At 47.0% G+C, this 12,479-nt stretch overlaps 1 protein-coding gene across 17 annotated transcripts in view; it reads right to left on the reverse strand.

The window, feature by feature from the left end:
- Positions 1-289: 289 nt before the first annotated feature.
- COA1 (cytochrome c oxidase assembly factor 1) overlaps positions 290-12,479 on the reverse strand; it is a 112,856-nt gene continuing 100,666 nt past the window's right edge. For 6 of the 17 annotated variants that reach the window (XM_070617204.1, XM_008527296.2, XM_070617206.1 and 3 more), the window contains 5 exons: positions 10,616-10,665; positions 8,433-8,532; positions 5,807-5,955; positions 2,018-2,094; positions 290-679 (listed from right to left, as the gene is read on the reverse strand). In XM_070617204.1, coding sequence (XP_070473305.1) covers positions 580-679; positions 2,018-2,094; positions 5,807-5,955; positions 8,433-8,517 — 411 coding nt within the window. In that variant the 5' untranslated portion in view covers positions 8,518-8,532; positions 10,616-10,665 and the 3' untranslated portion in view covers positions 290-579. Of the gene's footprint in view, positions 680-2,017; positions 2,095-5,806; positions 5,956-8,432; positions 8,533-10,615; positions 10,666-11,526; positions 11,586-12,479 lie in introns of all 17 variants that reach the window. The other 11 variants (XM_070617210.1, XM_070617211.1, XM_070617213.1 and 8 more) reach the window with 7 other exon arrangements.

Genomic DNA, 12,479 nt, shown 5'->3' on the forward strand with positions numbered 1-12,479 from the left:
GGATTAAAGGAGTTATTTCGCAAATCTTCAACTGGGCAGGCAGTTGGTGACTAAAACAGAAATAAGAAGATAAAACAACAATGAAGCAAAAACAATATTCCAAAATGACTGAGAATGTCCACAAGCTACTTAACAACATGAATTCAGGGTAGAGTTCCTCCTCAGCATTCTAATGTGAACAATTAAAAACCTCTTCACTGCTAGCAAACCTCGGGTCTTCTCATTGATGGGGCTGAAAATGATGGGGAGGGTGTGGGGAGAGGAAAAGAAAAGAAAGATGAGAACTAGCAAAAGTCAACAAGCATTTTATTATTCACACTGATTCCTTTTATCCTGTGCTTTGCTTTTATACACAGAACTTTCAAATAAATTCTTATAAACAGAGTGAGTTTCTTTCTGATTAAATAAAAAAACCACAATAGTGTTCATTGTGGTCAAATTAGAATTACAGCAGAATCACCATATGCCAGCACACACAATCATGCCCCTGGTGGCTGGAAAACTGGCTGGCGGCCCTGGAGGGTACATGGTGATGAGGGAAGGCCACGCTTGGAGAAAGCCGGGTCTTTCTGATCACCTTCAGTCCTCTTTCCCTTCATCACCATTCTCCGCACTGCGCTTGAACACAGGAATCTGCTGACCATCCTTGAGCTGTAAGAAGACCTCCTGAAGGTGCCACCTGACGGAAAGAAATCAAAAGGATAGAAACCAAAACCAAGCTCAGAGACACACAGAACAGATGGGTGGGTGCCAGAGGCGGAGTGGGAGAAATGTCAGCTTTTTTTTTAGTTTAAATAAACAAAATATTTTTTTAAAAAAGAAGGAGATTTGGGAAATTAACAAATAATTGTAACAAACAATATTCTTCCAAACAACCAATGAATCAAAGAAAAACTTACAAGGAAAAGTTTTAAATATTTGATGATGAATGCAAATGAAAACACAAGATACTAAAACTAACAAATGCAGTCAAAGCAAGAAGCAGGAAGGAAATAATATAGTTTGGAACAGAAATAAGTGAGAGAGAATACATGCAATCAACGAAACCAAAAGTTGTTTACAAATTAACAAACCATTAGCCAGACTGACCAAGAAAAAAAAATATATTTAAAATTATTCAAATCAGTAAAAAAAAAAATGTATAGTCTCTAATCAATGGAACACTGAGGCAAAAGACATGCTCAAAAAGGAAAAGAAGCAGTTGTTTGGAATAATGTCTTAAAATGTTTTAAATAGTATTTTATGTTAGAGCTGCCTTAACATTTTAAGATTTTATTACGGGCTCTTGTTACTTAACCAGCATCACTGTCAAGCAAGTTCAACAATGAATGAGCGCCGGTCAATGGAAAGGCCGGCAGGAAAGAGAAGGAGCAGTTTAGTCCCCGTCTCAGAATGCACGTCGACCTTTCACTCTTGGCTGGAACTTGGCCAGCTCCTCCACTAAGCCCAGGCTCAGGGGTCAAGGAGCCCAGGGGAAGCCAGGTGGGGGCTGCCTAAGAGCTGCCTGCTCCTTTTGTCCTCGGGAATTAAAACACATCCTGGCTAAACAGCAAACATCTCTGAGCGAGGCTTCCCGGGGGAAGTGAGTGAATGCAGCTATTGGCAACCAGACAAGAAAGGCCAATTAACAGGGTGGAGAGCTTATACAAAGAATGTGATGAATAATTCTGGAACAGAAACCCATGCCTTCATTCACTGGTAACGACTGAGGCAGCAGTGTCAGAAGCTGTAACATGGCATCAAATTATTGTCGACCTGGACCACCGTAGCTGTAAAGTTCTTCAAACTGAGCAGCAGCAGGAGAGGACGCGTCAGAAGACTGTCCTGGATGAAATGTCAGGACGGAGCCAGGAGCCAAAGCCCGGGCTTGGTGCCCAGGCCATGAAACTTTGCAGTCTTTGAAAAACTAATTCTCATTACTGTAATCATATAATTACAAACGAAAATGGGAATCAAGATTGTTTCTATCAGAAGGTTCTCCTCCTGTTCTCCATTCCCACCCACCTTCCCATAATACCTCTTAAAGGGGGCATCTCTGGACGAGCTGACATAGAGATGGCCCTCTGACTTGGATCCAGACACAGGAATCTTCAACTGGGGGTGTAAAAGGAGAGATATAATTGGATATGGTGTTGTCCTCTCAAGAGATGACAAACTGATGCTTTCTAGAGCTAACCCTATAAAATCCAGTGATTATCCACAGAATCTGGTTGTTTTCTAACTTGAGCCTTGCTGGAGAATTCACCTGATTTTTCCTTCTGTCTCCTTCCAAATGTCCCCCCCTCTTTGGATGGTTTGAGGAGGTCAATGGCAGGACTGCCATCGACCACTGATCGCCATTGAGGAGGGCCTCCTGTCTGGCAATGAGGACTTATGCACAAAACTCAATGCTCTTAGTACTTACAACAATTATTCAAAAATCCACTGTTAAAATAGAACAAACTACTGATACATGCAACAACACAAATTATCAAAAACACGCTGAGTGAAAGAGCCTTACCCAAGAGTATATAATGCATGATTCCATGTTCTAGAACAGGCTAAACTACGCTGGAAAAAAATGTCAGAAGAGCAACTGCCTTTGGAGGGGCTGGGGATTGAGGGGACCAACTGGGAAGAGCAGGAGGGGCCTCCAGGGTGAGGGGAATAGTCTCCATCTAGACAGGGGCTTCAGTTACACAGGTGGATACATTCGTTAAAATTCATGAGCATAAGGGTGTTTGAAAATGAGATGGGTTCATGGACAAACAGAGATATGGCTAGAAGAAGAGGTGTGGAATAAAGTAAACTGAGCAAAATACTAACTGTAGGATCCAGGGAGCAGATATATGGGCACCACAGCATAAATTCTTTCCTCTTTTCTGTATGTTTGAAACTTTTCATAATAAAACAGGAAAAAAAAAAAAAGTCCACTGTTTAAAAGGGGAAACTATTACCAGCAAATTGGTACACACTTTGGTCTGGACAACAAGGAACAGGCTCTCCGGAAAGTACGTGAAGGCTCATTTGGGAGAGACGACAAGGAGTTCTGGGTTAGGTCTGTGTCCCCAGCCAGCGTGGATGGCACTCATCCCTCTGGTGACGCGGCGCAGACGCCACCACGCCCTGAGCCAGGGGAGTGGGCCCGGGGCCTCAGAGTGAGCCGCTGCTTGCTAATGCTCCTATTTAGAAAAACACTGAATGTAGTATTTTTGGTTTCTGAGTGAAAACTAAAGATGGTTTGAGCCTTGAGAACGGGCCACAATGTGGTAATCAGGAAGCCTGTCCTCGGGCGCCTCCCAGGGCCCTCCTGTGCCACAGGTGACGGCCAAAGGAACTTCCATGGGCTGAGCTGGCATATTTCACCCATTCCAACATGCCACCTAGAGAAAAAACTGCTTTGGTACACACACATTTGTGTTTTCCAAAATTCTCTCTTTCACTTATTTAAACACATTCTAAAGAAGACACAGGCTTTGGGATGGTGGCTCCACAGTCACCTAGTCACACTCAAACGACTCTTCAGGGTTCCACTTTTGGAATCAAGCTGTAGCTCTTCTCAGGGGGTTATAAAATTAAGCAACAGAGCACACCCTGAGCATCTCTGCATGCTAAAGGAAAACCAAAAACAAAGGGAAAGAAAAGGGCACAAGTAAGTCGGATTTTGAAGAACAGCAAACACTGAGGGGTCAACATCTGAACTTTGGGCAGCGCATCTCTGCGAGTGGACAAGGCACGTCACAGGCCAGATGGTGCCAAAGAGTAAGCAGGAGTGTCTGCTACCAAAGTGTTCGTGAAGAGTGACCATTTCACATATACGCTTGGGAAAAAATCCTTCCACATGACAACTACCTCATGAACAACCAAATCTTCTCACCCTGGACAAAATACAGGAACTACAAATAGTGGACTTTGGGATAAGACAGCATGCGCTGTATACAGGCATCCTTACAAACAGCTGATTGTGAAGGAAGGAAGTGAAAAACCTGAGAGAATGTCAACCATACTCTATATACTGGAAGAGCAAAGGCTGGGGCAGCAGACCGCAAACTCCTGCCACCATGGAGTCACAGTGTTTGGCAGCAGCAGAGGCCCAGACCCAGCACCACAGCCAATACCATCCCGGTGCTGCCAAGGGCCCTGGGCTGCAGGGAAGCCCAGGGAGAAGCCCTCTCCACACAGCTGGAATGTGCTAGAAGACTGGGCCAAAGGGAAAGCCGGATCTGACCAGAGGAGGTTCCCCATCAAAACCACCATGGCGTCAACCACGCAAGGGGGCACTGGATCATGGAACTGATCCTGCATCAACCTGCCCTTAGCAAAGGCACCATCAGGCTTCCTGAGCACCTAAGCCGGGCCCTGTGCTCTGTGCTGAGAGACAGTGAACAACTGGACCCAAACCCTGGCCTTCCGAGTTCTCATGCTTGCAAGGATCCAGCCAGGTGACCAGAGATGGGGAAGTACAGAGGAGCCACACCACACTGTGAGGGATTTGGTGACAAAGCACATAAGGCCATCTGGCACAGGGCGGGCACTAAACACATATCCCCCCTTCCCTTTTCCCTCCTGGGTTCCTGTCTCACTCAGCGGCACTGCCATCTTCCCACTCACTCACGTTGAACATCAGAGCATCGCCTTTGCCTCATCCCTCTGCTGATACAAAACTGTTACCAGTCCCAGCACCTGGCCACAGTTGTCACCGGGCCACCAGGACAGCCTCCTCAGCCATTTCTCGTTTCTCCAGGGCACAGCACTGGCTCACGCTCTCACCACTGCATACCTCCTGGCCACAGTGCTCTCCCAAAGGTGGTTCCCTGAATCCAGTCCCTGCACACTGCTAATCTGCCTCAATTTTCCTTCTTTAAAACCAGATCAAATATTTTTATCACAATACTTGAGCATGAATTGCTTTTGCAGTTAGAAAAAAATCCCAATAAAACTATTGCCATTAAAAATAATAAAAACAATAATAGCAAAATATAAACTAGGTCAGATCATCTCACTCTTATCCTCAAAATACTCCAGGGCTTCTGCTGGCCACTGACTCAAGCACGCTCGCCTCACAGAATGATGTCATGGCCTCGAGATGCCCCAGCCCATCCCACCTGCCCACACCCTCGGCAGCCTGCACCTCGGCTGAGGTGCCCTGGCAGGGAGCACAGCGACGTGCCTTCGCGTGCATGCTGCTGCTCAGCCTGGCCTGCCTCTTCTCCACAGCAATCTCCCAGTGCTCCCGGCCTCTGGGCCTCCACCACAGCGGTCGTGTCAGCCTCTCTTATTCCGGAGTTCTAAACTGTGAACTCCCTGACAGCCTCCACGTCCCTGCACGCCCCATCCAGCCTGGAATCCTCTCTCTACCGCAGCACGTGCTCCACACACTTGTTACACAGAACTAATGCATTTTACATTCAGGTGAGCTTTATCAGCTGAACTATAAAAGACGGTAAGCTACAGCTGATAAAATGGACTGGCACTCCATGGAAGCAATGTCAATAACTAAGCTTTAAAACTGGAGTGTAGAGAGCTGCTTATGTTGGAATGAGCGTTGACTGGCTGTGGATGTACTTCAAGTTCAAAGTGGAAGCAAAGGCAAAGTACCACTGGTCACTCCTCCATGACCGTCGGTTCAGGACGGGGACATGAGCACAAACACTGCATTCCCTCCACATCCACTCCCCGGAAAGGAGGAAAAATGTATGAAAATAAATTAATTCACAGTGCTTTTGAAAAAGGTGCTACGTAATACCTAGTGGCAGTTTACAAAGTGGATTTTCCCACCCTCGACTTCCGCAGGACCCCGGCCTGCAGTTCCCAGGGAGAACGTTACCTGGGCATCGGCAATGTCCACGAAGTTGTACCTGTCGGTGAGGTGGAGATAGTGCACGCTGAGGGGAGGGCCCAGAGCTTCCAGAGCCTCGGGGCGGCTGTGCAGCTGCTCCAGCGCTGACTGGTAATAGGAAGCCCTGGAAAAAGCTTCTGGGGGAAAGACAGTTGTTCATTTACTTTTCTTTATTGAACTTGGTCAGGTGGACTCTCTGCAGAAAGTTAAACGATACAATTCAGGTACAGCGTGGAAACAAACTGATGTGCAGTTTATGGGTGGGAGAACAATTAGGAACCATCTACTCTAAACTGGCCATTTTTGAGACTCAAAACCAAAGTCTGGAAAGTCAGTGTCTGTGGGGATGTGGCAGATGATCCTGGGCAAGGTCCTTGACCCGTCTGTGCCTCAACTTCTCCATCCCTCACTTCCTCGCCTTCTTCACTGCCTCATTTCTTCATCTGAGGGGTCTATCAGATCTTCTCTAACTTTGCTTACAGTTCTAAAGTCCTATGATCCTGTGGAAATTAATAAACAGAAACCTCATTAAACTGAGGTCGAAAGGGAAAAGGGAGAGCTTTCCTGCCCTAAGTTGGTAGCAGAGACCAACAGGAAGAAGAAAGACTTCCTCTTCTTGATTGGCAAGAAGCTCGGCCAATGAGAGATGGTCACAACTCAGCCAATGAAAGGCCACTACACTTGGAACTCTCAGTCTCCTCCAAGGCACTCTGCTTACAATAGCCCTCCCAACTTCCTCTTCCCATCTTGAAAAGTTTCTCTTCCCCTTGCTGCTCAGGACTTGCATGTGGTTTGCTATGGTTGCAGACCCTTAATTGCAATTCTTTGCTGATCCTGAATAAACTCAATTTTTCTGGAGAAATAACTGGCTATTTAAGGTCCACAATTCCATGACTTGCTCAAAGTGATACAGGTAGTCCACGGCAGAGCTGGGGCCTGCATCTATGACTCTTGACTTCTAAACACTGCTCCTTCCACTAAGATGACGGTCCTGATAAACCAGCATAAAATAGACCACAATATCAATAACAACAAAACCCATGGGCCAAGAAACAGGACATAAAGATGGTAATTTGTCAAGTTTATAGATTTAAGCCAACATTTATGTAGATAAAGCTAATAAACTACTCTCAGTTTCAGGAACGCTCCTGGCCCGATGGCATCTAGGAACTCCAGGAAGCACCTCCCTGACGTGTAAGGTATGACCAGCTGCCCCAGGGAGAGAGCAAAAGCAGGCTTCCCAAGTAGAGTTTTTGGTTCGGCAACAAGAGGAGCTCCCCTCCACGGCCCAGTCATAGCTATGGAAGGGAAAGGGCTTGAGCCTGGAGAGGACAGGGAGAAGGCCATCCTGTGCGGCTTCCCGGGAATGGGGCAGGTAGCAGCGGATGCTGCGGGTGTAAATGAGGTGCCAGCCATGACAGGCAAAGGAGAAGCAGGCGCTGGGTCCAGACAGCTAACCTTCACTGAGTGATTTCCAAGGCTGGACATGGTTCTCAGTATTTCATATACCTCACAATTCTCAATATCTCACAGGTTGTGAGATTTAATTTTCGCAACTTTCTGCATAGGCACTAATATTATCCCTCATCGCACAGATAAGCTGACCGAGGCCCAGGAAGGTGATGGACTCCCCGACAAGGCCACATAGCTTGTCAAGAGCTGGAGCTGGGACTCAATGCAGGTAGAGGCTGCAGAGCCGACTCCAGCCTCCTAAGGGGAAAAGGCTGTCAGTCCCCTGCCCATGAAATGCGCCCATTCCTTTCGTGTCCTGCCTCTGTCCCTTTGGCAGAGGGGAGCGGAGGCTGAGCTATCCCAGTCTGCATTATCCCTGGGAATGCTCCTCCTGGGCCACCTCTAGACCCAGGGCCCTCTGGGCCAACTCTGAAGGAAGGTGCGGAGAGGACACAGCGCTCTGTTTGCCTGTCTGCTGGTGAAACACCCTGGCAGGAAGTGAAAACGCTGCAGAGTCAGCGTGAGAAGCCAAGCTGGGCGGGCAGAAAGGAGCTTCAAAGAAGTCAGTCTAGAAAAACTGCTGGCTGCTTCGCAACCAGTAGCATTGAAATGACCTTAAATGTCTTGGCTGCTCACAATGATTGTGGCCTGTCTTTACAAATTCAAATTTGGGTACAGTGGGGCTAGAAGCAGCATCTGTCAGGGTTTTGCCATCCTGGACGGCTTTTATTTTGTGCTTTCGCCAGGGTCCCTTGCTCAAGGTCTCCTCCTCTACTCAATCAGCAGCAGAGAATGGGAGGGCAAACAGGCTGACGACACTTGAGAAACAGCCAGTGTTCTCCACCTGGGAACCATCTGGTCTGCCCCTTCCCTCTCTTCTTCGTGTAATCTTGGAAATCTTGACAGATCTCCTTGCTTTTTGCAAGACTTCTTACACAAATGAATCCTGGTCTTTTATCTGCATCTGGGGCTCCTGGAAAAACTGGGATTACAGAATAAGGGGGAAGCTATAGCCAATGGAATGGTGTACCAGCTTCTAAATACAGCCCTCCCCTCCTTTCTCTGATCTGCTTAAAGCATCGGAAGCATTTCCTTTGATGGAGAAACAGGGACAGGAGAACCAGGAGGCAGCCACGCCTCAGGCGGCTCACTGGACACTCACTCTGTATAAGGTAATATATCAGGGTGCAGCTCCCACCAGCCACCACGCTGCCAAAAAGGACCAGTTTCTGCAGAGGCATTGACATCCTGCTTCCTGGAGACTTAAAAAAAAAGAGGCGAATTTCTCGTTAGATTCAGGTTTGTGCCTGGATTGGGCCCCACAGGGAAAGGAAAGCTAAGGAGGAAGTGAGCAAGGAGGTGAGGCCACCTTCCCTCATTTGCTTCCTTGCAGAACACCAGGGCCGGTTCTGGAGCCAAAGCAAAAGTGCCTTCCCGAGGGTGGCCTGCATCCAGGACCCAGGCCATGGGGGTGACGGCCGAGCACAGAGCAAGCATTCAGCCCTGCCGTCCTGACAGACAGAACCCAGCCTGTGTGCCAAGTCCCTCACTGCCAGGAAGCACAACCACTTTGTCTCAGGCCGGCTGGTAAACAGGAAGCTTATCCTTTTGCTGCAATAGCTGGTCTTGTAAGCCTACAAATGGGCCAGAGTGGTCACTGGCTGCTTTCTTTCATATTTTGAAAGATGTCCCACCCCCTGGATGAGGAAACTGTGGTCATGACTTTCAGGCTGAATGAAGAGATGGAGAGGAGCCAGCTCAGCAAATTCAGCACACCCATACCACCCTGGCCTTAACTCCTGGCCCCTGAAAGCCCGGGTGGGGCTAGGAGCAGCATGTGGGCCTCGATGGAGCCAATTATCCTCCTTCCTGGTGGCCATTTAACCACTGCTCACTCCCGGCCTGGGCCTCTCTGGAAGGCTATAAGATACTCGGCCATAAAACAGAGTAGGACAGTGGCTGGGATCGGGGGTCACAAGTCAAATGCCCAAAGGGCCAGACAAGTCACATCAATGAGAGCTGACCTTGAAAAGTGAGGCACACAAAGCCCAGCCAAGGGGCAGCTTCACCCGGCTCCAGCTAACTGCGGCCATGTGGGCCAAGTCTGGAAGGATCTTCCAGTTTTTCAAGAGGTCTTTTATGTGAAATTGCCCGAGTTCTAAATGTTGACAACCGCCCCAATTAAAAACAAAAAAAACCTAACAAAATACATTTGTGAGTCAGTCTTCCTGAGGACTTCCAGTCTGCTGTGACCACCCAAGCTGCATCAGGGCGTCCTCACCCGAGGTGAGATTTAGGTAAATTCCTCTTTGTCTGTCTTTGAAGCCATTTCTCCAAAAAGAAATGAGATTTGGGGCAGAGACGGAAATTTCACCTTTAGTAAAGGAAAAGATGACTATAAGTGTTTATGTCCCCATTTAAAGATTTAACCTTAGATTTTATGTGCTTCTTTAGAAAATAAAGGCTTTAATGTGACCTAAAGGGGTCTGAGGCATTGCTGTGCAAAAGAACTGGGTAGAAAGCTAGTTCCTCCACCAGCCAGACCTGTGAGTCCAGATAAACACTCTCACTATCCGCTTCGCCACCTTCTAGAATACGGAGGGTAACAACAACTGTCTACCTATCATTTCTGAAACCTGAGGCAAATGAATCCATAAGAAAGCCTGTTGGAGAAAGCTCTTCACGTGGATTATTCTTTCTAAGAACTGATAATTAAACACGTCCTTGGATAGGGCTAAAGTTGACCAGAATAATACTGAATCCAGATTTATGTATATAAAGGGTTTTGATCAACTTATCTAACTAGGGAGGTGAAGTTTTAGATCATTTTTGTCTTATTTACTTATATATACTGTTTTGCTCAACTAAGAAAAGGCTGCTGAAACCCCAGACAAACGTACTGCATCTGCTGTGAAAGTTTCGGCCGCTGCTGTATAGTACATAAGAGTATTTATCAGAGTGGAGTGTAAAGTCAATTACAATAATGTGATCTGGGAAAAGCCATTTTAGTCTCACAATGAAAAGGGTCAGAGCATCTGCAAAGAATGCATTAGTCAGATCTTGCTTAATGTGAAGGGGAGCTCAGCAGGGTGGGGCAGTGAGCGCGAGTTACGCAGAGCCTCCCACAGGCTGTAGTTTCCAAAGGCAGCGTTGAGATGCAAGGGAAGAAGCATCCTGAACAACGCAAAGAACAGCCCCCAGCCCTCATGTGATGTCACAGCCACAAGTGCCACCGAAGGCCAGGAGAAACCCACCACCAGTCAGAGAGCAACTGTCACCTACTGTTCAACTTGAGGACACCCTCGTGGGTTCTAATGGGGCACTTGGTTTGGGAACATTCATTACCTTTTGCTACTTCGTAGCACAGCTTTCTTGAAAATCAAAGGAAAGTTGTCCTGCAATCAGATAAAGATTTTACATTAAAATCACTTTTTCAAACGCAATTCTCTCTGGTTTCTACTTTTATACAGCCAAGATGTATTATTAATCCAAGCTTCAGAACAGGAGCAAGAAGTTAAGTTTAAAGTCTAAAACTAGCCTTGTCTGTAAAAGGCCCTTGTTTTCTCCCCTTTCTCTTTGGCCATATTAAGAAGAAAAACACAGCCTCTTGGTTTCCTGTCTATGCAGTGTATCTTTCGTTGCAGCAACCAGAAAATCGTGTGGGCGGGGGCGGCGCAGGTGTGTGACTGCAGCGCACACAATCAGGGGCCAGTCAGCACCCGCCCACACAAGATGCTCTCAATACAAGATGTATACCATGGATTAAAACAGCTTCTCAAGGTTAAACAGAAACAGTGGTATACTAAATGTAGACATAGCCTTTAATAATACTGATGATAACAGAGAACACATCATCTCTTACTATGATGTGCCTGGTACTATTCCAAGGACTGTACATATAATAATTCATTTAATTCTCACAACAACCCCATGAAGGAGGAACTATTGCTATCATCCCCATTTTACAGATGAGCAAACTGAGGCACACAGGGGTTAGGAAAGGTGCCTGAAGTCACACAAAGAAGTACATAAGTGACAGAACTGGGATTCAGACCCAGGCAGTCTAGCTCCGGGGTCTGTGCTCTCAACCTCTGTGATACACCAACTTTAAGATTTCTGCTGACTTCATAAATACTGAAATGTGAAAAGCAAATGTCTCTGAATTACAATATATTCATAACGTTTGGTGCAACAGGCCTTGTCAGGTATGCCTTCCCTACTATTTCTCCAGACAAGAGCATGGCATGTATTTGTACCTTCTTTCTTTCACTTAGCAAATGGTTGTTGAGGGCCTGCGCTGCTCAGACAGACAGTGCTACAGAGAATACAGACAATTCACAATAATTAGAGCCATAGAGTACAGCTGTGCGGTTGGGCACAGCACAGCCCTAGCAGGGCGCCACTCACAGGGTAAATATCCTAGACTCATACATTAAGACCGTTTTCCAACAGTTGGAAGTTCTATAAAGTGTCTCAAAAAAGCTGAGGGGGAGTGGTCTTTTTCAAATTTGCACAAAGGCACCTGTGGGCGAGCAGCAGCCTGGTTAGTGCCACCAGACCCAGGTGTGGGCACCAGGAGAGGAAGCAACATCCGGGAAGTGGTCAGCCCTGCCCGGAGGGGATCAGCAGAGGTTTCACAGAGGAAACTGACTCTGAAAAGAGAAAGGGGAATAAGTGGGAGAAGGGCTTCAGATCAGTGGAAATGGCAAGCAGTGGCAGAGAGGCAGAAACAAGAGGTGCAAAAGTATGGAGAGCCGGTGGGGAGCCACAGGAAATCGGTCTGGAAATGGAGGGAGTTACTGCTAAGAAAGGCCATCTACCCTGGGCTGCTGGGCTCCACTCTGCTGCTGAGGGGCTGCAGAAAGATCTCTGGGACACAGAGGTGGGCAGATGGGGAGGAGAAGGGATAGAGCAGGACAGCCAAGAGACCCTTGCGGCAGACAGCAGAACCAAGAGCTAAGACCGAAGTAGCCAGAGTGGATCAAAAGGATGATTTCTTAAAATATTTAGAATAATTCTTATTTATGTGCTAATTTGTACACCAGCTCATTCGAAAAAGGATGATGGGGCTAACAAGGATACACACTTCAGAAGAGAAGGAAATAAATGGATGAGGAAATGAAGACAAATGGAAAATAATTTTAAAAAGAGAAATACAGCTGGGGTAAAGTTAGTGCACAAAACCACACTCTGATGCAACAGGTACTTC

The sequence above is a fragment of the Equus przewalskii genome, chromosome 4, assembly GCF_037783145.1.
Source record: "Equus przewalskii isolate Varuska chromosome 4, EquPr2, whole genome shotgun sequence".
NCBI lineage: Eukaryota > Metazoa > Chordata > Mammalia > Perissodactyla > Equidae > Equus > Equus przewalskii.